We start from the raw sequence: 23,806 nt of genomic DNA, 5'->3' as shown, positions 1-23,806 counted from the left end.
GAGAGCTGGACCATAAAGAAGGCTGATCGCCGAAGAATTGATGCTTTTGAATTATGGTGCTGGAGGAGACTCTTGAGAGTCCCATGGACTGCAAGAAGATCAAACGCATCCATTCTTAAGGAAATCAGCCCTGAGTGCTCACTGTAAGGACAGATTGTGAAGCTGAGGCTCCAGTACTTTGGCCACCTCATGAGAAGAGAAGACTCCCTGGAGAAGACACTGATGCTGGGAAAGACGGAGGGCACAAGGAGAAGGGGGCGACAGAGGACGAGATGGTTGGATAGTGTTTTCGAGGTTACCAGCATGAGTTTGACCAAACTGCGGGAGGTAGTGGAGGACAGAGGTGCCTGGCGTGCTCTGGTCCATGGGGTCACGAAGAGTCGGACACGACTAAACGACTAAACAACAACAACAATTGTCCTCACTGCTTCACCAGCTTTGTTCAGATTGCATTTTGAGGAGCAAGTTCAAGGGTCTTGTTATAGGAAAATCCTTGGGCTCACCTGGATTACCAAACAAAGACGCCAGCCAGGAATATAGGAGCAAAACAGCAGCCAGGAGGCCTGATCTTTATTTTTAAAAAACTATTGCAACAGGACTTCCACCCGCCACCAGGAAGGAAGCCCAGGACAAAGGATGGCTCCCACTTTGATCAGTTTTACAGAGATACCCACAACACCCCTAAAATTACATCATGGATACATTACAAATACATCACAAATTGGGAGGGTATGGCGACAGAAACCTGAGCATCAGGGCTTGCCCCCACCCTTCGACTGACCTCCACCATACACTCATCAAGTGATGCAAAAGAGGTATTTACATGTCCCTGTTTCCCAGCCCAGTTAATCACACCCTTTTGTCTTGATCTGGGTTGGCTATTGTTTCTGGAATGGCTACCTGTCCCGCACTCAGGTATCAGGATGCCAGAGATTATATCACTCAGGCAGAGGGGCTGCTGAGTACATGGGCTCACACTATAGAGATTATGGCTGCCCTCACTCATGTCCCAAGCTCCTCCCTTGGCAGCCATTTCCTTCCTGAACAGAACAATGTTGGAATGGTGTAAATCCGACACTCAAGTGATTCTATATGAATTTCTGAAGATTTCCCAGTGAGCCAGAACATAGATACATTTATCAGTGAATTGTTATGTGCAGCAGAGGCCCTTTGAATAGGTAGGAAAAACTAATGAAGTGTTTTGTGGGGACATTTGCAGAAGTGATTGTGTTGATTTTGTTAGTCGGTGTGTGTGTGTGTGATGTCTGCTGAAGGGGCAACACTCTCTCTCTGGCTTATTGCACATTCATTACACACAGTGTCTTTTGCAGTGGCCTGTATTCTCCTCACAGACACAGAGACACAGGAACATTGAACAGGCACTTGCAGCAGCAGCAGCTGCCGGACAGACTGCCAAAGAATTCCTCACATGCAACCCCTCCCATGAATCTTTTGGGGGGAACCATGTACTTTCAATACGTGCTGAATGTACACTACGGATGTGAAATAAATATTCTTCGTGGGAAGTACTGAAAAAAATAAAAATTTAATTTGTGAGGGCAGAGGGGGAGTTCTATGCTTCATTTTCTGTCATGAAAAATAAAGCAATAAATTTAAGAAGCAACCCCTTTTTTCCAGTGCTTGCTTTTAAAGCAATAAAGGTCCAGGTACTCACCATGGAATTTTTACAGTAAGTGCCATACTTTGAACAGTTGGGGAATGTTGTGGATGTTTGGGTACCCCCGGAAAAAAGCCCCACTTTTTTTTAAAGCACCATAATTGCACAGGGGGTGGAAGACGATTGGCTCTGTCCAGTTATACCTGTATGCAGCTGTTATACTAAAAATACTGCTGCCTTTCCCTTATGGAGTATCTAAAAGCCCATATAGAGTCCTTAAGTAGGTTCTCTATCAGTAGGAGAAAATAACAGAGGCTGCTATGAGAATTATAAGGTCTAAGATATAAAATAAATGTTCATAAATGTACCAGCCAAACACATACAGAAATATATATAACAGACATTTAATTCCAGCAAGCTGGTCTCTGACCATAATAATAAATTATTATTATTATTATTATTAAAAACAGAGGCCAGCCGGAGAATATTGAGAAGCAAAGCAGCTAGTAAGTATGATCTTTATTAAACTGTTGCAACAGGGTCCCCCACACCCCACATGCAGGGAGGGAGGAGAGGAACCTAGAACAATGGTGTGCAAGCTCTTATATAGACATTCAAAAATTGCCTCCTCTGTAGCTCAAGACCACCCCCAAAACATCATACATATATCATAGAAGGGGCGGTCTACAGCAGAAAACCTGTCTGCCAGGATATCTGGTAATGGCCACTGATTGCTTTTACCTGGGCATCCTGTGTGTGTGTGTGTGTGTGTGTGTGTGTGTGTGTATGATGTCTGCTGAAGGGGCAACACTCTCTCTCTGGCTTATTGCACATTCATTACACACAGTGTCTTTTGCAGTGTCCTGTATTCTCACAGAGACACAGGAACATTGAACAGGGACTTGCAGCAGCAGCAGCAGCAGCTGCCGGACAGACTAACTAACTGCCAAAGAATTCCTCACATGCAACCCCTCCCATGAATCTTTTGGGGGGGGGAACCATGTACTTTCAATACGTGCTGAATGTACACTATGGATGTGAAATAAATATTCTTCGTGGGAAGTACTGAGAAAAAGTGGAGGGCAATTTTAATTTGTAAGGACAGAGGGGGAGTGCTTTGCTTCGTTTTCTGTCGTGAAAAATAAAGCAATAAATTTAAGAAGCAACCCCTTTTTTTCAGTGCTTGCTTTTAAAGCAATAAGGTCCAGGTACTCACCATGGAATTTTTACAGTAAGTGCCATACTTTGAACAGTTGGGGAATGTTGTGGATGTTTGAGTACTCACGGAATAAAGCCCCACTTTTTTTTCAAACACCATAATTGCACAGGGGGTGGAAGACGATTGGCTCTGTCCAGTAATACCTGTATGCAGCTGTTATAATAAAAATACTGCTCCGTTTCCCTTATCTAAAAGCCCATATAGAGTCCTTAAGTAGGTTCTCTATCAGTAGGAGAAAATAACAGAGGCTGTTATGAGAATTATAAGGTCTAAGATATAAAAGAAATGTTCATAAATGTACCAGCCAAACACATACAGAAATATATATAACAGACATTTAATTCCAGCAAGCTGGTCTCTGACCATAATAATAAATTATTATTATTATTATTATTAAAAACAGAGGCCAGCCGGAGAATATTGAGAAGCAAAGCAGCTAGTAAGTATGATCTTTATTAAACTGTTGCAACAGGGTCCCCCACACCCCACATGCAGGGAGGGAGGAGAGGAACCTAGAACAATGGTGTGCAAGCTCTTATATAGACATTCAAAAATTGCCTCCTCTGTAGCTCAAGACCACCCCCCAAAACATCATACATATATCATAGAAGGGGTGGTCTACAGCAGAAAACCTGTCTGCCAGGATATCTGATAATGGTCACTGATTGCTTTTACCTGGGCATCCTGGCCATTTTTTCCTGATGGTTAATACTTTAGTTCCTGAATCCAGCTCACAGGCTCACCCTGTTCATACACAGATACGCTCTTAAGACAGGATTTGTTTTCAAAACACCGCTGCACAGCCAACTCCCCAGCTCTTGCTGTAAATAGAGGGTCTTTATATGATACCTGGGGGCCCTGCAACACAGCCGGTCAGAACAGAAAAGGGAGGGGGTGTGGAGGGGGGTGTCTCCCAGAAGAGAAGCGGCTCTGGCCCAGCAGAAGCCCACCCTCCCCTCCCTCTCGGCAGCCTGACCAAGAGGGCAAGTTGAGGTTGAGTGCAGTGCGCAACGTGAGGGAAGGCAAGAGGGTGCATGGGTCTCTCTCTGTGTGTGAGTGGGTATCCAAGTGGAGGGATGGTGGAGGGAGCCAGCCCAGCACCAGGCTTCAGAGGTTCCTTTCGTTAGTGGAATGAGAGGGTTGCTGCCTCTGCCACTGCTGCCGCCATCACATCACACGAAGGCAGCAAAGGCAGCAGCTGGCAGCTGTCCAGGTTTGGTTCAGCGCAGCCGCTGGCCTCGTTGCCTGTCTGCCCCCCTGCACAGGCAGGTGGGTGGGATGTGTATGAGACCCAGACGAGCTGGGCAGAGGGACACTGCTTGGGGCATTTCCCGCAGGGCCACCCTTTTAAAAAATATTTTTTTATTCTTTATTTTATTTATTTTGTAAAATATATTTCACAATTACCACATTTAAATTTCGAAATGAAAAAAGATTCTTCTTTGCGGGATAACTTACCTTACGGACAATTTTTACGCCTTAAAAGAAATTCCTCTTTTAACCACGATTTTTATAATAGTGCAGATATCCTAGCTCATTCTCTTTGTTCCAGAGAATATCCTTCTACCATTGTTAACAGATCCAAAATTAAATCCCTCACAAAGGATCAAACATTTCTTCTCAGTCCCACTACCACCTCACGTTCTCAAAACCGCATCACGGGATCATTAGAATACACCTCTCATGCGGATAGAATCATCAGAATAATACGCAAACATTGGCATGTATTCTGGAACATACCAGGGTGTAATGAATTTCCTCTGATAGGCCTGAGGCGGACCAAATCCATTTAAGATATGTTAGTAGATAAGGCATAAATTCTGAAAAAATCATTCCTCGCACCATTAGCACTTCCGGCCCCACTGGACATCATAGATGTGGTAGATGCTCATCTTGCCCATTTGCCTTACAGATGAAAGAAATTTAGGATGAGAAAACGAACTTCAGATTTATTATTCGTCAATTTAGTACCTGTCAAACCAAAGACGTAGTCTACCTGATTCGATGTCCTTGTAATTTATTGTATATAGGCTCTACCCCTCCAGCTGTGGGGGTTCGGATAGATGAACACCGATCGCGTATTCGTAATGCTAATTTGGAGGCACCTCTGGGAGAACATTTTGTTTCTCACAATCATTCAGATACGGATCTATTATTTACAGTTTTATGGGTGAACCAGAAGGCAATTAGCATCAGAAAAGATTATGAGCGACAGTTACGGCAACAAGTAACACAATTTATTTTCATGTTTAAAACCATTTATCCAGGGGGGTCTCAACTCTTGAGTTAGACCTTAATTGTTTCGTTCGATTATTTGTATTTTGTCTGTAACTTTACACTGCTCCTTTTATCCCAACCTCCTTGTATTAGTATTGTTACTTTGCACTGTACCTTTAAACTCAACCTCCTTGTTATTAGCACCACCTGGAGTTGGCTTTATATGTTTTTCAAAAAATATTGTTAGTAGCAGTGACTACATTATTACATGAGCACTGTTCCATAGCATTTGATATTTTCATTTACATACATTCATTCAAATAAGATGGGGTATGTACTCTTTTTCATTACTGTTTGTATTATAGTTTATAATTTTTGTAAAGTGGTATGTCATGCAGGTCATCGCCTGCAAAATTTTATTTTCAGTATATGAAGCAATTCTATATCCTCCCACCACGCTGACAAGAATTCTACAAAACAGTAGTCAATATCCAGAATCACTGTTCAGTGTTGGACATCATATTTGCTGAATGCACAAAGCTTCACAGCTTGTCTTTCATCGTACAAAGTCTGGTACCTCACTTCATTTAAAGATTTCCAGAGACTTTGAGACTAAAGATTTCGTTTTGTACTTGTTATGGTTTGAAGGAATTCTGTAAAGCTTGTCCATTGCGTATATATATGGTCATCGTGCTGCCTCGACATTGCTGACGTGAGCTTAGGGGCGACAGCGGCCACAGTGCTGAAAAGTCCAAATAAATGGGCAGTCGCAGATCATGAATCTGACTTTCCTCCAACTTCAAACCAAAACGGGAGGAAAAAAACTTTCAGGTTTGAAAGTGGCATGTTAGTCTGGTTTGCCAAACCAAAACTAAGCCAAAATTTAGCTTAGAAAGTGTGAGGCAAAATACAGGGCAGTAAAACAAGGAACAGGGTGGTGAATCCAGGGCAGGGCAGGGAGGGGGGTTGGTGGACAGTTGGTTTTCTTTTTCCACCTGGTACTGAAGTGACTTCAGAACAATCCATTCCAATCTCCTGCAGCCTCACAGGATGGGCCCCCTGGAATTTGTCACACATGCATGCACGCACCCAGATACTCATGAATCTGTCAGTCTGTCTGTGCTTGGCTACCCAGAGTTTGAATGCAGGACTTTACACACACACACACACACCCTTTCAAACACCCTTTCAAACACAGGTGCTCGGAGAGGATCCCTAATTTGGCAGAGAGAAGGGGGGGGGAGAGATCTGAAATACTGGACAAAACTATCAATACAGGACATGCCATTTTTGTATTAGGCAAAGCAGGACTTTATAGGTGATAACCAGCACATTGTGTCCAGAAACAGACAATTAGGCAGACGGAGCTGTTCTAATATGGGAGTCCTATGCTGCCTATAGCCAGCCCTGGTCAGCTTTTCAAAGGCAGCCCCAGGTAGAGTGTGTTAAACTTACTCCTACGCAATGTGGCACCAGACTGCCTCTTTTTTTGGGGGGGGGGGAATTACCTGTGCTAACCGTGTGTTGTTGTGTTCATTTCACTTCATTCCTCAGTCTCTTTCACTAATCTCCCCTAGCCCTAATTCTTTCACACATTCCTTTAAAACATTTCTGTGAACTAAGAAACACAAAAAACACCCTCACTGGTCACCTTCCACAGGTCAAAAGCCAATGCAGAAAATATTTAATAAAAACAGCTCAAAACAGATACACAAGAGCACAGAAAAAAAGGAGATGAGTTTTAAAAGCAATCCCAAATGAACATTTAACACAGAGACCTTTTCATTCAGCTGGAAAATGCTATCAGTAAAAAGCTCTTCAATAGATTATGCAAAGTTCAAGTAATGAGCGCCTGGAATGCTGATCTACAAGACAAGGGCAGCCCATCATTTTGGCAGTGAAAGGCGGACCTGAAAACTCAACAGATTCGACTTCCGGTCGGCGCCAGCGTTTAATGGCGGTCTCCCGCTGAGCTCCGCTCAGGGAGACTACTCCGTGAGTTCGGGTCTGACCGCTACGGCGAAGCGGGGACCCCTAAAATCACAGGCGCGGAAGCCTGTGAGCACGGAGACTCGGTGGGCACCTTAAGCGCCCCCCCCTTACTGCAAAGGAGCCTTTTTAAAGGCTCCGGAGTAGCATCGGGTGTGAGCGCGGTGCTGAGAGTCGTTACCCAGCCCGTGGAGTGAAGCCGCGTCGCCATTGACGGAGAGCGCCGATTCCTTCCTGACATTTGGATTTATAGAATACCCGTGAGTAGGACTGAAAAGTTCTTGGGATTCAACAATAACTTTGAAAATTTGGCCGAAAACGGGGAAGGTTAAAAATAAGGAAGTCTGCCTTTCCCGGACTGCATGACAGCTAAAGCAACGAAATACAAAGCTGCAATTTGACGGAAGATAATTCTAAAATTTGTTCAACCCGGACATTGAACTTGAACCTCCCCTTTAGCAGGCAGGAGCGGAGGGGAAGAACTTGAACTTGTATTACCTGCATGAAAGAAGTTAAAAAAAAAAAAGAACTTTCTGCCGTTTTAAATCCTTGGAAAGGACTGCCCTAAGAGGAAAGTAAGTCACTGGGACTGAAAACTGTTACTTGAAATTTGTTTCAAAGTTGGTGCTTTGTCTACTTGATACAAAGTTGGGATTTTATTTGCTACTGTTTGGGACTTTGTGGAAGTTATAAACTGACAGCCTTATTAGTGGAAATATACTGGAAGATTTGTTCCCATTTTCTTTTGCTTCTTTGTATTTTGGACTCTGAACTACTCCCTCTAGAGGGTTGTGGGGAAACAGTTACAAGACAGTTTGTAAAGAGCAAGTCAGTGGAGTTTCCCATCTGGAAGTAATTCCCGTGGGAACGACCTTGGGATATGAGTGGCCAAGAAGAAGAGATAAAAACAAGAGCTAAAAGTAAAATTGCACAAAAGAAAAGGGGCTCTATATCAGGCTCAGTTCCTGCAGGTGCAGATGGGCAGGAAAAAGTGACATCTATACCTATGGATCCAGTGACACAAGCACTAATTAAAATAAATGAGGCCTTGGAAGCCTTGACTAAGCAAGGTACAGAAAATTCTAAACAGCTGACAGAGTTGTCAACAAAATTAGATTTAAATACCAAAAGTGTCACATCCAATACAGAGACTATAAATAAATTAATTGAAGAAAATGCTACAATTCGAAAGATTGCTGAAGAGGCAAAAACTATTGCGGAAACTACACAGAAAAAGCTAGTACCAGTCTGTAAAAAGCAGGATGAGCACGAGGCGGCCCTGTCCTTATTGGAACTTCAGAGAAATGAGAGAAATTTGAGATTGAGATTGGTCCCGGAAAGTGAAAAAGATAATTTGGTAGACTTTCTTACAAAAGAATTTTCGGAATTTTGGCAAGTAAATTTGAAAGAGGAGGAATTCAAGATAGTTACTGCTTTCAGATTGGGCAGGAGACAAAATAGAAAGAACCCAAAGGATTGTTTGATAACTTTAAGATCTAAGGAGGAGAGAGATAAAATACTAAACCTACATTTTCAAAGAACTCTGGAGATTGAAGACTCCTTTGTGCAGATATATAAAGATATCCCCAAATACATTTTGGAGGTGAGAGCTTACTACAAGGACTTGGTCACTCTGCTGAAAAAGAACAATATATTATTTAGATGGGAGTTTCCACAAGGCTTGTCTTTTAACTACAAAGGAAAGAAAATCAAAATAAAAACAGTGCAAGACAAAGAACAATTTTTGGAAAGGAACGAGGAGGACCTCCTGAAGGAAGTGGTGGAACAGACTACAAAGGCAAAGGATGCAACAGATATTTTGAACTTAACATTCGGGCTCAAAACTCCGACAGAGGAAGAACAACTGCTTGGGGCAGTTGGAGGAACAACTAAGTAAATAACAAGATGGCTCTGCAATTTTTAAGTTGGAATTGTAATGGACTGAACCTTCCCAGAAAAAGGCGTGAGGTTTTTCATATTTTAAAAAGGGAACAATTGGACTTGATTTGTTTACAAGAAACCCATGTGACTAGAGTACATAGAAAATTACTTGTTAACAAAAGATTGGGACAGGAATTTATTTCATCAGACAAAGTGAAGAGGAGTGGTGATCTATGCAAAGGAAAAGTTGGCCCCTAAGTTAATTTTTAAAGATGAACAAGGAAGATATTTGGCAATTGAAATACAAGTGCAAGGAGAAAAATTATTGATAATAGGGATTTATGCTCCGAATGAAGGGAAGTCAGAGTTTTTCAAGAAATTGCATGAGACATTAATGGACTATTTGGATTACAATGTAATTATGATGGGAGACATGAATGGAGTGGTCTCTACAAATATGGACAAAGCACTAAGACAGGTGGTTTCTAAGGATGGGAGACTACCTAAGACTTTTTTCGAAATGACAGACAATATGGACCTGATTGACATCTGGAGAACAAGGAACCCTCTTGAGAGAGAGGGAACTTTCTTTTCTGAAGCAAAAATGACCTGGACTAGAATTGACCAAATTTTGGTAACTAGTGGGATGGCACCAAAGATAAAGAAAGTGGAAATCTGCCCAAAGACTTGCTCCGACCATAATGCCGTAAAGATGGAAATGAACATAACAACAGCTGGTTCATTTAGATGGAGGATGAATGACTCCCTATTTAGAGATGAAGAGGTGTACAAAAAGGCCCAGAAAACTGTGATAGACTATTTTGAGATAAATCTGAGAACAGAGGTGGAGAAAAGAATAATTTGGGACGCAAGTAAAGCCGTTATGCGAGGATTTTTGATACAGCAGAACACTTTAAAAAGGAAGAGACAGAATGAGAAGAAAGATAAGATTTTGAAAAGAATAAAAGAAGGTGAAAAAAAACTGAGATCAAAGCCAAAGTCTCATGAAATTTTAAGAGAAATTAAGTTTTATCAGAGACAGTATATGGAATTGATGAACCAGGAGATAGAATGGAAAATAAAGCAAATGAGACAAAAGACATTTGAATCGGCTGATAAATGTGGGAAACTTCTGGCATGGCAATTGAAGAAAAGACAAAAATTGAATATGGTTACAAGCTTAGAGGTTGAAGGAAAGAACATTTATAGACCAAATGAGATTAGAAACTGTTTTCAGAGTTATTTCAGAAGACTTTATGCACAAGGGCCGGTGGATGAAAAAGAGATAGAAGAATTTCTCAAAAAATATGGATTACAAAAAATATCTGAACAAAGTAAAGTGATCTTGAACCAGAAAATAACTGAACAAGAAATAGAGGGAGCCATTCAAAATATGCAATTGGAAAAATCTCCAGGACCAGATGGATTGACTTCCAGATATTACAAAGCGCTGAAAGAATGGTTGGTACAACCGTTGAAGGAAGTCTGTAATTAAATTTTGGAGGGGAAGAAGGCACCCAAATCGTGGAAAGAAGCGTATATTACACTTATACCAAAATCTGAGACTGAGAAGAACTCAATTAAGAACTACCGCCCTATATCGTCACTCAATGTGGATTACAAAATTTTTGCAGACATTTTGGCAAAAAGATTGAAGAAGGTTTTGGTGGGGGAGATTCATAAAGACCAGGCCGGCTTTCTTCCAGGAAGACATTTATCTGACAATGTAAGAAACATAATAGACATTATGGAATTACTAGAAGCTAATATTAATACTAAGGCAGTATTGATATTTGTGGACGCGGAGAAAGCCTTTGACAATATCTCTTGGAGCTTCATGAAAAAGAATCTGAAAGGGATGGGGGTAGGCCAAGGTTTTGAGAATGGTATAGGTGCAATTTATTCTGAACAAAAAGCAAAATTAATTGTAAATAATATGGTTACTGAAGAATTTGCTATTGAAAAACGGACACGACAGGGGTGCCCAATATCCCCATTACTTTTTATATCTGTCTTGGAGGTTTTACTAAACATGATTAGAGGGGACCAGCTGGTTAAAGGGATTCAGGTCGGAGCCAAACAATATAAATTGAGAGCGTTTGCAGATGATCTAGTATTAACTTTACAAGAGCCAGACACTAGCACAAAAAGAGCTTTAGAGCTAATACAAGTATTTGGTCAAGTAGCAGGTTTTAAGTTGAATAAACAAAAAATGAAGGTATTGGAAAAAAATCTAACAGCAGAGGAAAGAGAGAGGTTTCATAGGGAAACTGGACTAATGGTAGCAAAGAAAGTGAAATATTTGGGGATCAATTTAACATCTAAAAATGTAAACTTATTTAAAGATAATTATGAGAAATCTTGGACAGAAATTAAGAAAGACTTAGAAATATGGTCAAGCCTGAGACTTTCCTTGTTAGGTCGAATTGCTGTTATTAAGATGAATGTCTTGCCGAGAATGTTATTTTTGTTTCAAACATTGCAGATTGTGGACAAAGTAGACTGTTTCAAGAGGTGGCAGAAAGATATATCTAGATTTGTCTGGCAGGGCAAAAAGCCCAGAATAAAATTTAAGATATTAACTGATGCAAAAGAAAGAGGGGGATTTGCCCTGCCAGACTTAAAACTGTATTATGAATCAGCGGCTTTTTGCTGGCTGAAAGACTGGCTACTTCTTGAGAACACAGATATTTTGGACTTGGAAGGGTTCAATAACAGGTTTGGTTGGCATGCATATATATGGTATGACAAGGTAAAGACTCATAAAGGTTTCAAGAATCATATTGTTAGGAAAGCACTATATAATGTCTGGATTCGGTATAAAGACTTGCTGGAAAATAAAACCCCCAGGTGGTTGTCACCAATGGAAGCAAAGGAAGTGAAAAAACTTAATATGGAATCCAAATGGCCAAAATATTGGGAAATTATAGAACAAGAGGGGGGGGGAGTGAAATGACAGAGTTATGAGAAACTGAAGTCTAAAGTAAGAGATTGGCTTCACTATTACCAGATAAATGAAGTATTCAAACAGGGCAGGAAAATTGGCTTCCAGGTGGAAAGATCAAAATTAGAAACAGAATTGTTAGAACCCAATACTAAGAATTTGTCAAGAATGTACAACTTGCTGTTGAAATGGAATACACAGGATGAAACGGTTAAATCAGCTATGATTAAATGGGCACAAGACATTGGTCATGACATTATGTTTGCTGACTGGGAGCAGTTATGGACCACCGGTATAAAGTTCACGGCATGTAATGCCTTAAGAGAGAATATTATGAAAATGATTTATAGGTGGTACATGACCCCAGTCAAGCTTGCAAAAATTTATCATTTGCCCAATAACAAATGCTGGAAATGTAATGAAACGGAAGGTACTTTCTATCACCTTTGGTGGACGTGCCCAAGGATTAAGGTCTTCTGGGAGATGATCTATAATGAAATTAAGAAGGTTCTTAAGTGTACCTTTCATAAGAAACCAGAGGCTTTTCTCCTGGGCATGGTAGGCCAATTGGTGTCAAGGAAAGAGGACGTTTTTTATGTACGCTACAACAGCAGCAAGAGTTCTTCTAGCAAAGTATTGGAAGACACAAGAACTACCCACGCTGGAAGAGTGGCAGAGGAAGGTGATTGACTATATGGGACTGGCTGAGATGACGGGCAGAATCCGTGACCAAGGAAAAGAGACGGTGGAAGAAGATTGGAAGAAATTTAAACTTTACCTCAAGAACTGTTGTAAAATTATTGAGTGCTGAAATGTCATGGGTAAGGCAAAGCAGATTTGCAGCGATAAATGATTGGGTAAGAGAAAAAGGTTAAAGAAAGTGAATTATAAGTAATTGAGATTAGGGGTTGCTGAAAAAGTTTAAAACGGGTGCAGAAAAGGGAGGCATGGGGAAGTCGTTGAAATTGGGTTTAAGAAAAAAAGGTTATGAAATTATACATGTTTATATGTTTGTTTGTCTTTGTATTGTAAGTTGTAATGTGTTATAATTTATGTTGGAAAATCAATAAAAATTTATAAAAAAAGAAAAAGAAAAAGAAAAAAAAGAAAACTCAACAGATTCAACACACACCTTGAGCATTCCAGATTCACACTCTCTCCCTGTTTATCTAGCAAAAAGTTGCCACTTACTTTGTACATTTAGTACATGTGACCTTCATTACTTTAATACATATATATGTGTATACAAATTTAAGTACAAACACTAAAACATCATTCCATGCATTTACAACTGATTTCCACCTTATGAGTTTCTTGATGTAAGTAGTGAACCCTGAGTGGAAAACTTCATACATTTACATCGTTTCCCCCGTGTGAATTTGCTAATGAATATTAAGGTCTCCACTCCCTCTGAAGCCCTTTCCACATTCAATACATCTGTACTTTTCATCGTGTGTGAGTTAGCTGATGTTTCTCCCCTGTGTGAGTTCGATGATGTATTCTAAGTGTTTTACTTTCACGGAAGCTCTTTCCACACTGCATACATTTAAATGGTTTCTCTCCTGTGTGAGTTCGTTGATGACATTTAAGTGTCTCACTTCGACTGAAGCTCTTTCCACATTCAATACATTTAAATGGTTCCTCCTCTGTGTGAGTTCGTTGATGTATTCTAAGTTCTCCACTTCGACCGAAGCTCTTTCCACATTCAATACATTTAAATGGTTTCTCCCCTGTGTGAGTTCGCTGATGACATTTAAGTGTCTCACTTCGACTGAAGCTCTTTCCACATTCAATACATTTACATGGCTCCTCCCCTGTGTGAGTTCGTTGATGTATTCTAAGTTCTCTACTTCGACTGAAGCTCTTTCCACATTCAATACATTTAAATGGCTTCTCCCCTGTGTGAGTTCGCTGATGACATTTAAGTGTCTCACTTCGACTGAAGCTCTTTCCACATTCAATACATTCAAATTGTTTCTCCCCCATATGAATTCGTTGATGTATTCTAAGTGCTCCATTTTGACTGTAGCTCTTTCCACATTCAATACATTTAAATGGTTTCTCCCCTGTGTGAGTTCGCTGATGACATTTAAGTGTCTCACTTCGACTGAAGCTCTTTCCACATTCAATACATTTAAATGGTTCCTCCTCTGTGTGAGTTCGTTGATGTATTCTAAGTTCTCCACTTTGACTGTAGCTCTTTCCACATTCAATACACTTAAATGGTTTCTCCCCTGTGTGAGTTCGCTGATGACATTTAAGTGTCTCACTTCGACTGAAGCTCTTTCCACATTCAATACATTCAAATCGTTTCTCCCCCGTGTGAATTCGTTGATGTATTCTAAGTGCTCCACTTTGACTGTAGCTCTTTCCACATTCAATACACTTAAATGGTTTCTCCCCTGTGTGAGCTTGTTGGTGTCTTCTAAGTTTTCCACTAACACTGAAGCTCTTTCCACACTCAAAACATTCAAATGGTTTCTCCCCTGTGTGAGTTCGTTGATGTATTATAAGGTCTCCACGTTGAATGAAGCTCTTTCCACATTCAATACATTTAAATGGTTTCTCTCCCGTGTGAGTTCGATGATGTATTCTAAGTGCTTCATTCTTACTGAAGCTCTTTCCACACTCCATACATTTAAATGGTTTCTCCCCTGTGTGAGTTCGTTGATGTATTCTAAGTTTTCCACTTTCACTGAAGCTCTTTCCACATTCAATACATTTAAATGGTTTCTCCCCTGTGTGAGTTCGTTGATGTATTCTAAGTTCTCCACTTCGACCGAAGCTCTTTCCACATTCAATACATTTAAATGGTTTCTCCCCTGTATGACTTCGCTGATGACTTTTATGTGCCCAACTTCGACTGAAGCTCTTTCCACATTCAATACATTTAAATGGTTTCTCTCCCGTGTGAGTTCGATGATGTATTCTAAGTGCTTCATTCTTACTGAAGCTCTTTCCACACTCCATACATTTAAATGGTTTCTCCCCTGTGTGAGTTCGTTGATGTATTCTAAGTTTTCCACTTTCACTGAAGCTCTTTCCACATTCAATACATTTAAATGGTTTCTCCCCTGTGTGAGTTCGTTGATGCATTCTAAGTTCTCCACTTCGACCGAAGCTCTTTCCACATTCAATACATTTAAATGGTTTCTCCCCTGTATGACTTCGCTGATGACTTTTAAGTGTCCAACTTCGACTGAAGCTCTTTCCACATTCAATACATTTAAATGGTTTCTCCCCCGTGTGAGTTCGCCAATGTACTGTAAGTTTATCCTTCCGGTTGAAGTTCTTTTCACACTCCATACATTCAAATAGTTTCTCTCCTTTGTGAGCTTGTTGATGTCTCCTCAGACTTCCACTGTGATAAAAGCACATCCCACACTCCATACATTTAAGCTGTTTCTTTGTTCTTCCCAATGAATTCACAGGTGGCTCCACAGAATTCTGACTTTCATCTTCCTCAACTGTTTGGGAGTCTGGGAGGAAAGAGAATCCTGTTAGACTTTCAAGAAAGACAAAAAAGGAACTGAACACCTGTCAATCCCAATCTGCACCTTCTCTCATTTAAATAATAATAATAATAATAATAATAATAATAATAATAATAATAATAATAATAATAATAAATTATTATTTGTACCCCGCCCATCAGGCTGGGTTTCCCCAGCAACTCTGGGCGGCTTCCACAGAGACCAATAATACACTAAAATGTCACACATTAAAAACTTCCCTGAACAGGGCTGCCTTAAGATGTCTTCTGAATGTCAGGTGGTTGTTTATCTCTTTGACATCTGATGGGAGGGCGTTCCACAGGGCAGACGCCACTACCGAGAAGGCCCTCTGCCTGGTTCCCTGTCGCAATGAGGGAACCGCCAGAAGGCTCTCGGCGCTGGACCTCAGTGTCCGGGCAGAACGATGGGGGTGGAGATGCTCCTTCAGGTATACTGGGCCGCGGCCATTTAGGGCTTTAAAGGTCAACACCAACACTGAATTGTGCTCGGAAACGTACTGGGAGCCAATGTAGGTCTTTCAAGACTGGTGTTATGTGGTCTTGGCGGCCACCCCCAGTCACCAGTCTAGCTGCTGCATTCTGGATTAATTGTAGTTTCCGGGTCACCTTCAAAGGTAGCCCCATGTAGAGCGCATTGTAGTAGTCCAAGCGGGAGATAACTAGAGCATGCACCACTCTGGCAAGACAGTCCGCGGGCAGGTAGGGTCTTAGCCTGCGTACCAGGTGGAGCTGGTAGACAGCTGCCCTGGATACAGAATTGACCTGCGCCTCCATGGACAGCTGTGAGTCCAAAATGACTCCCAGGCTGCGCACCTGGTCCTTCAGGGGCACAGTTACCCCATTCAGGACCAGGGAGTCTTCCACACCAGCCTGCCCCCTGTCCCCCCAAAACAGTACTTCTGTCTTGTCAGGATTCAACCTCAATCCATTAGCCGCCATCCATCCTCCAACCGCCTCCAAGCACTCACACAGGACCTTCACCGCCTCCACTGGTTCTGATTTGAAAGAGAGGTAGAGCTGGGTATCATCAACATATTGATGGACACCCAGTCCAAACCCCCTGATGATCTCTCCCAGCGGCTTCATATAGATGTTAAAAAGCATGGGGGAGGGGACGGAACCCTGAGGCACCCCACAAGTGAGGGCCCAGGGGTCTGAACACTCATCCCTCACCACCACTTTATGAACACGGCCCAGGAGGAAGGAGCGGAACCACTGTATAACAGTGCCCCCAGCTCCCAGCTCCTCTAGACGGTCCAGAAGGATGTTATGGTCGATTGTATCAAATGCTGCTGAGAGATCCAGCAGAACTAAGAAACAGCTCTCACCTTTGTCCCTAAACTGCCGGTCAACCGTCCATCTTCCTCCTTCCATCCTGGCCAGGGTTGCAGGTTCAGTCTCAGCTAGGTTTGCAGGTTCAGCTTCCTGAGGAGCGCAGAATCCAGAGCAAGTTGCAGCTTCCTGGGAGGGAGGGAAGAAGAAGCCAAGTGAGTCTGAGAGCCCCTGCAGGGATTCTCCTGCCCAAGACATTCTGCTGCCCCTGGAGAAGTCCCCATTGGGCACCCCCTTCCCAAGAGCCCCACCCATTTTCAAACACCTTTGCCAATTCCATTCACCTGCCTGTCCCACCTCCCTTCCTAAGGCTGGCATGGTATGCACATTAGAATCTTGAGATTAGGTCCCATAAACCAACCAAAGTTTGAAGTTAGCTTAATATCCTGGCTTGTTCTAAAATTGGCAGCTGTAGTTTCCTGGTTTGGGCAAAATGGAAAGTTTGTTAGCTATGGCTCATAAGAGACTGCCTGGTTTCATCACAGTTCACCCTCAGGGCCGGCCCAATCATGAGGTAAGCTGGGACAATTAGGTCAGGAGGCAGATGCAGGGAGATACGGGACCAGCACATTCCCAGCTCCCCTGTTTGTTAGCCTCGCTGCCAGTGCAGGACCACAGCTGGTAAATTTGTGCAACTACCCATGCAGAGTCCTTTTCTTTTCCCCTTTCTCACTAAAGGTTGGGTGGGAGTCCTTCCTGGAGTGATGCATTCTGGTTGTGGGGGCCAAGAGACTGCGTTGGCAGCTAGAACCTGGCCATTATCATAATAAATCTGGCAAGATAGGCCAGTGTTATTCTATTTGCACTACACATGGCAGTGCTGAGGCTGCAAGACGTGCCAAGATTTCTACCACAGCAGAGTGCTGGAGGTGAAATAGTTAAACAGGTTGCCCAGTCAGGACCCAGGGGGGTGGAGTCAGTGGGAGTATAAAAAGAGCTCAGGGAGGGGCAAAGGGGGAGTTCGTTGAGGAGTTTGTTGGGAGTTGGGTGGTTGGTTGGAGTGGGAGTGAGTTGCAATGGAAGCTGTGGGGAGGTCGAGTTAGTGTAGCGGAATAAGCTGAGTCAGGAACAGTTAGGAGCTAGGAAGACAATTAAAAACTAAGGTATTGGAGAAAAACTTAACACAGGTTGAAAAAGAAAGGTTTCAGAACGAGACAGGGTTGACTATGGTTAAAAAAGTGAAATATCTGGGTATAAATATGACTGCTAAGAATGTGAACCTATTTAAAGATAATTATGAAAAAACTTGGACAGAAGTCAAAAAAGATTTGGAGATTTGGTCAAACTTGAAGCTTTCCTTGTTAGGTCGAATTGCAGTTATAAAAATGAATGTATTGCCAAGAATGTTGTTTTTGTTCCAAGCACTACAAATAATGGATAAAATGGACTGTTTCAAGAAGTGGCAAAAAGATATATCTAAATTTGTCTGGCAGGGCAAGAAGCCCAGAATTAAATTTAAGATATTAACGGATTCAAAGGAAAGAGGGGGGTTTGCCCTGCCAGACTTTAAACTGTACTATGAAGCGGCAGCTTTCTGCTGGCTAAAAGACTGGCTGCTTCTTGAAAACACAGACATTTTGGATTTGGAAGGTTTTAACAATATTTTTGGGTGGCATGCATATTTGTGGTATGACAAGGTTAAAGCACATAAAAGTTTTAAAAACCATATTGTCAGAAAAGCACTATTAAATGTCTGGGTCAGATATAAAGATTTGCTGGAAAACAAAACTCCAAGGTGGCTGTCGCCAATGGAAGCCAAGGCAGTTAAAAAGTTAAATATGGAGTCGAAGTGGCCAAGATATTGGGAAATTTTGGAAAAGGAAGGGGACAAACTGAGATTGCAGAGTTTTGAGAAATTAAAAGGGAAGGTGAGAGATTGGTTGCACTATCACCAAATAAATGAAGTGTTTAAATTGGACAGTAAAATTGGCTTCCAGGTGGAAAAATCAAAATTGGAGACTGAATTGTTAGAATCCAGTACTAAGAATTTGTCAAAAATGTACAATTTGCTGCTGAAATGGAATACACAAGATGAAACGGTGAAATCAACTATGATTAAATGGGCTCAGGACATTGGTCATAATATTTTGTTTGCTGATTGGGAAAAGTTGTGGACCACCGGGATGAAATTCACGGCATGTAATGCCTTAAGAGAAAATATTATGAAAATGATCTATAGGTGGTACATAACCCCAGTCAAGCTTGCAAAGATTTACCATTTGCCTGATAATAAATGTTGGAAATGTAAAGAAAAGGAAGGTACATTTTTTCACCTTTGGTGGACGTGCCCGGAGATTAAGGCATTCTGGGAAATGATCTATAATGAACTTAAAAAGGTATTTAAATATACCTTTCCTAAGAAACCAGAGGCCTTTCTCTTGGGTATTGTCGGCCAAGGGGTGTTAAAGACGGATATAACTTTCTTCATGTATGCTACAACAGCAGCTAGAATACTCATTGCAAAGTACTGGAAGACACAAGATCTACCCACACTGGAAGAATGGCAGATGAAGGTGATTGACTACATGGGCTTGGCAGAAATGACGAGCAGAATCCGAAACCAGGGAAGAGAAGCAGCGGAAGAAGAATGGAAAAAGTTCAAGGACTATCTAAAGAAATACTACAAAATGAATGAAAGTTAGAATGATGTTGGACTGGAAAGTAAATGGTTACTATTAGTAATGGTTAAGACAAGGAGAATAAGGAAGATTAGCTTAAATTTAAAGTAAAATAAGGGAAGATTTGCTGAGTAATTGATTAGAATCTGGAATACAGAAAAGGGAGGCATGAGGAAGTCGGGGAAGAAAGGTATAAGAAATTAAGATATGAAATGGTACTTGTTTTTTGTTTTGTTTTTGTTTTTGTTTGTTTATGTATTTGTTGTATTTATGTTATGTTTGTGTGGTTATAAAAACTGTTTAATAAAAAATATTTTTAAAAAAAAGGAGCTAGGAAGACAAGTAAATATCTGAGAGGTGGTTTCGTGAGTGAGAGCAGGTAGCGAAAGTTATGGGTCTGGATAGGCACCCCATGAATGTAATTGACCGATACCGTTTATGAAACCATACGCTTGTTAAACTGCAATAAATAAACAGATGTTTATGTTTCAATTTAACCCTGACTGGACTCCGTATTGTCCCAGGTAGGGCATGGGTGCTGACAGCGAGAAATAAATTGGTGGCACAGGGATCAATAGACAGTGAAAGGTCCGGGGACCCTGTGTGATCGCCACAGGAGCAAACAGCATTTTGGAAATGGAGGCAATTTAGACGAGGAAAACGGGGGTTGGTGGAGGGACAACTCTTCCGACGTAGCTCCTGCTCTGATATAATTGCCAACCTCCCATGTATAGTAAAGTTTGCTCTAACAAGCCATTTTAAAGTGGATGAGAGAGAAAATGCAGGGAGGAGGAATATTCACCACCATAACTAAACAGAACGTCCATGTCTAGAGGAACTGGACCTGTGACCATGAGATGCTGGAGACCCAGGTGAGAGGAGGGCACTTACCTTTCCCGGAAGCCCCTCGGTGTCTTGCAGCTGCAGCAGGAAGTCCTCAGCGAGGGCCGCCGCCTGGGTGCAGGTCTCTGGCCTGCATCCCTTGACCCAGCTCTGCATTTCCGCAGGCAGGATGGTCAGGAACTGCTCCAGGACCAGCAGCTCCACGATCTCTTCCTTGGTGCGCCTCTCTGGCTTCAGCCACCGGGAGCAAAGTTCCTGGAGCCGAAGCCAGGCCTCTCGGGGCCCCTTGGCCTCCTGGTAGCAGAACCGCCGGAAGCTCTGCCGCTCCATCTCCGACCTCATGTTGGTGTCTTCCTCCTCCTCGTCCAGGATCTCCTCCTTCACTTTCACAGAGGAAATCTGCTCCCCTCCTTCCTCGTGTGCCTCCCCACTCAGGTCTGGCAGGGTCTGGTCTGTCCCCCCTGCTCTCCCACTGGGCCACCGACTGGCATCCGCAGCTCCCCTGAAGGAGGCCGGGAGGACACCATCTCCGGAGAGGGGAGGACTGGGAGCCTGTGGGGTTTCCCACCCGGAACGAGGGGGCTGCATCGTCTTCAGGAAATCCTGCCACTGGGCATCCCAGTACTGCTGCGGCCGCCCCTCCTCTGGCTCCTGCTTTATTTGACGTAAATCTGCCCAAGGCAGAAGATCCCTGATGGTCCCAAGTTGGTCCGCAGCAGATTCTTTTCCTTTGGACTCCAGTCTTTTCCTCTTTGGTCCCTGTTCCTCCATTTTCACATCACTCTGCTGCACAAGGCAAAACACCAGGGAAGGTTAAAACACAAAAACCAACTTCAAAAACCCATTGACTGTTGTTATTATTATTATTATTGTTATTATTATTAATGGAAACATGCTTTTGGACAATTCATCCTTTTAAAGAAAATATATCATTATCATCATGCTCTCTATTGCCAGTCCTCACATCACTAAAACCAACTTTAAAAACCCACTGACTGTCCTTCCCTCTCGCCTGCTTCTGCCTCCCTACGGGGGCTGCAAGAGCGATGAGTGGGTTCCGGGGGCGGCAGCACAGGCAGAAGCTCACGCTCTCCCACCGGCGGAGAGGGAAGGCGAGGCAGGGGGGAAAGTGCAGCAGAGAGGTGCCCCTCTCACCCCCCTGAAACCCTTTGCAGGCCACTACTCCTCCCCCCCCCTTCCTCTGCCAGTGCCATTGATAAACCTATCGCCCTCCTTCGTGAATTGGTCTGATCGCCTTTGAAAGCTCTCTTAGCCACCACCTTCACCGCATCTTGTGGCAGTGATGTCTATCTGATTCATTTAGCAAGGAAATGGCTTCTTTTGCCTGCCCCAAATCAAGGTACACTGTGCCAACACATGGAGGCTCTGTTGTTCTGTCACGGCTAATGAAATAGCTAATAGATTTACTCCCTGGAGAACGCATCTGATCTTTCCCCAAGCTGTCAAAGCTGGCCTCTTGTGTCTGCGTGTAAATAAGTGAGAGAGTCTTAAGGTTTTATCTTCCTCCTTCCCCAGTAATACAGCTGAGTTTTCAGATGTAAGCTGAGAGTTGAAGTGGGTGACAGTTTTGAGAAATGCAGAGGAAAGGAGGATTCTTCAGAAGTGTGGCATATGGAAATGAATTAATGATAATAAAAACGTTGAAGACAGTATTGTAAAAGACTGAGGGAGGCGAAATTGAAATTAGCTATTCATGTTCAGATTATTACTCATTTCATTTCTATACTGCTTCATATTTTTAAGGGAAAAAATCTCAAAGCAATTAAAGGGAAATCTCATTGCAGTTTGTGTCCATAGGATGTTGAGAACATTAACTCTGTAGATCCAGGAGTTCTCTCCTCCTGATAGTCTCAGATTTGATTGTTCTATCCTATAGAGCAAGAGGAACGAAACATTTATGGGCTTAAAGCTGCATTGATTCTGGAGGCCACATTCCAGTGAGCTTTGTGGCCAATGTATGCACATGCATGTACACACAGAAAAGAGATGCAAACCATAAAGTCACAGGCACACACGCCAGAGGTGCTGCACACACTCACCAGACATGCCATCTAGCATACATACAAGTCTTGCAAACACAATCAGCATGTTTAGACCTTCCAACCCCAGTGCTGGGGTGGAGGAGAAATAAGAGCACAAGAAGACCCTACTGTATTAGCAATGAGCAATGAGAAGCAGGCCGCTGACGGGAGAACCATGCAGTACATACAGAGATTAAAGAATGAATACATTGTATACAGCAACACAAAATAATGCAAATAGCTACTATAAGGATCCCTAAAATCAATAAATGTCGAAGCCAACTTCCATCTGGAAGCCAAGAATATAACCATGCCCATGGATCAACGGAAAGGGGGGGGAGCGGATTGTGGGCTACCATGGTTTCCATATGTTCGATCGTCGCAGATATGCTGAGTGTTCAGACCCCTGGGCTCTCACTTTTGGGTGCCTCAGGGTTCTGTCCTCTCCCCCATGCTTTTCAACATTTACATGCAGCCGCTGGGAGAGATCATCAGGAGGTTTGGGCTGGGTGTTCATCAGTATGCGGATGATACCCAGCTCTACCTCTCTTTTAAATCAGAACCAGTGAAGGCGGTGTAGGTCCTGTGTGAGTGTCTGGAGGCGGTTGGAGGATGGATGGCGGCTAATGGATTGAGGTTGAATCCTGACAAGACAGAAGTACTGTTTTTGGGGGACAGGAGGCGGGCAGGTGTGGAGGATTCCCTGGTCCTGAAAGGGGTAACTGTGCCCCTGAAGGACCAGGTGCGCAGCCTGGGAGTCATTTTGGACTCACAGCTGTCCATGGAGGCACAGGTCAAATCTGTGTCCAGGGCAGCTGTTTACCAGCTCCATCTGGTACGTAGGCTGAGACCCTATCTGCCTGCGGACTGTCTCGCCAGAGTGGTGCATGCTCTGGTTATCTCCCGCTTGGACTACTGCAATGCACTCTATGTGGGGCTACCTTTGAAGGTGGCTCGGAAACTACAACTAATCCAGAATGTGGCAGCTAGACTGGTGACTGGGGGCGGCCGCCGAGACCATATAACACTGGTCTTGAAAGACCTACATTGGCTCCCAGTACGTTTCCGAGCACAATTCAAAGTGTTGGTGCTGACCTTTAAAGCCCTAAACGGCCTCGGTCCAGTATACCTGAAGGAGCGTCTCCACCCCCATCATTCTGTCCGGACGCTGAGGTCCAGCGCCGAGGCCCTTCTGGTGGTTCCCTCATTGCGAGAAGCAAAGCTACAGGGAACCAGGCAGAGGGCCTTCTCGGTAGTGGCGCCCGCCCTGTGGAACGCCCTTCCAGCAGATGTCAAAGCGATAAACAACTACCTGACATTCAGAAGACATCTTAAGGCAGCCCTGTTCAGGGAAGTTTTTAACATGTGATATTTTACTGTAGTTTTGGTTTCTATGGAAGCCGCCCAGAGTGGCTGGGGAGGCCCAGCCAGATGGGCGAGGTATAAATTATTATTATTATTATTATTATTATTATTAGGAATAAACAAGTGCACATACCCCTCCTCTTGAGGCCAAAATGACATCCAAAACATAACGATTTTGTAAGACCACCTCTCTCTTTTCAGATACCTCCTGGTTGCGATTCTTC

The 23,806-nt window shown here is 42.9% G+C and overlaps 1 protein-coding gene across 3 annotated transcripts in view; it reads right to left on the bottom strand.

The window, feature by feature from the left end:
* Positions 1-13,008: 13,008 nt before the first annotated feature.
* The window catches only part of LOC128408982 (oocyte zinc finger protein XlCOF6-like), a 31,911-nt gene continuing 21,113 nt past the window's right edge, over positions 13,009-23,806 (bottom strand). The window contains exons 2-4 of one of the 3 annotated variants that reach the window (XM_053379099.1): positions 20,224-21,087; positions 16,711-16,843; positions 13,009-15,347 (exon numbers count right to left, since the gene is read on the bottom strand). In XM_053379099.1, coding sequence (XP_053235074.1) covers positions 13,315-15,347; positions 16,711-16,843; positions 20,224-20,946 — 2,889 coding nt within the window. In that variant the 5' untranslated portion in view covers positions 20,947-21,087 and the 3' untranslated portion in view covers positions 13,009-13,314. Of the gene's footprint in view, positions 15,348-16,710; positions 16,844-20,134; positions 21,088-23,806 lie in introns of those variants that run through there. The other 2 variants (XM_053379101.1, XM_053379100.1) reach the window with 2 other exon arrangements.

Source organism: Podarcis raffonei, chromosome 2 (assembly GCF_027172205.1).
Source record: "Podarcis raffonei isolate rPodRaf1 chromosome 2, rPodRaf1.pri, whole genome shotgun sequence".
Taxonomy (NCBI): Eukaryota; Metazoa; Chordata; class Lepidosauria; order Squamata; family Lacertidae; genus Podarcis; species Podarcis raffonei.
Note: the sequence above shows the minus strand (reverse complement) of the source record. Positions and strands in the feature narration are given on the sequence as shown.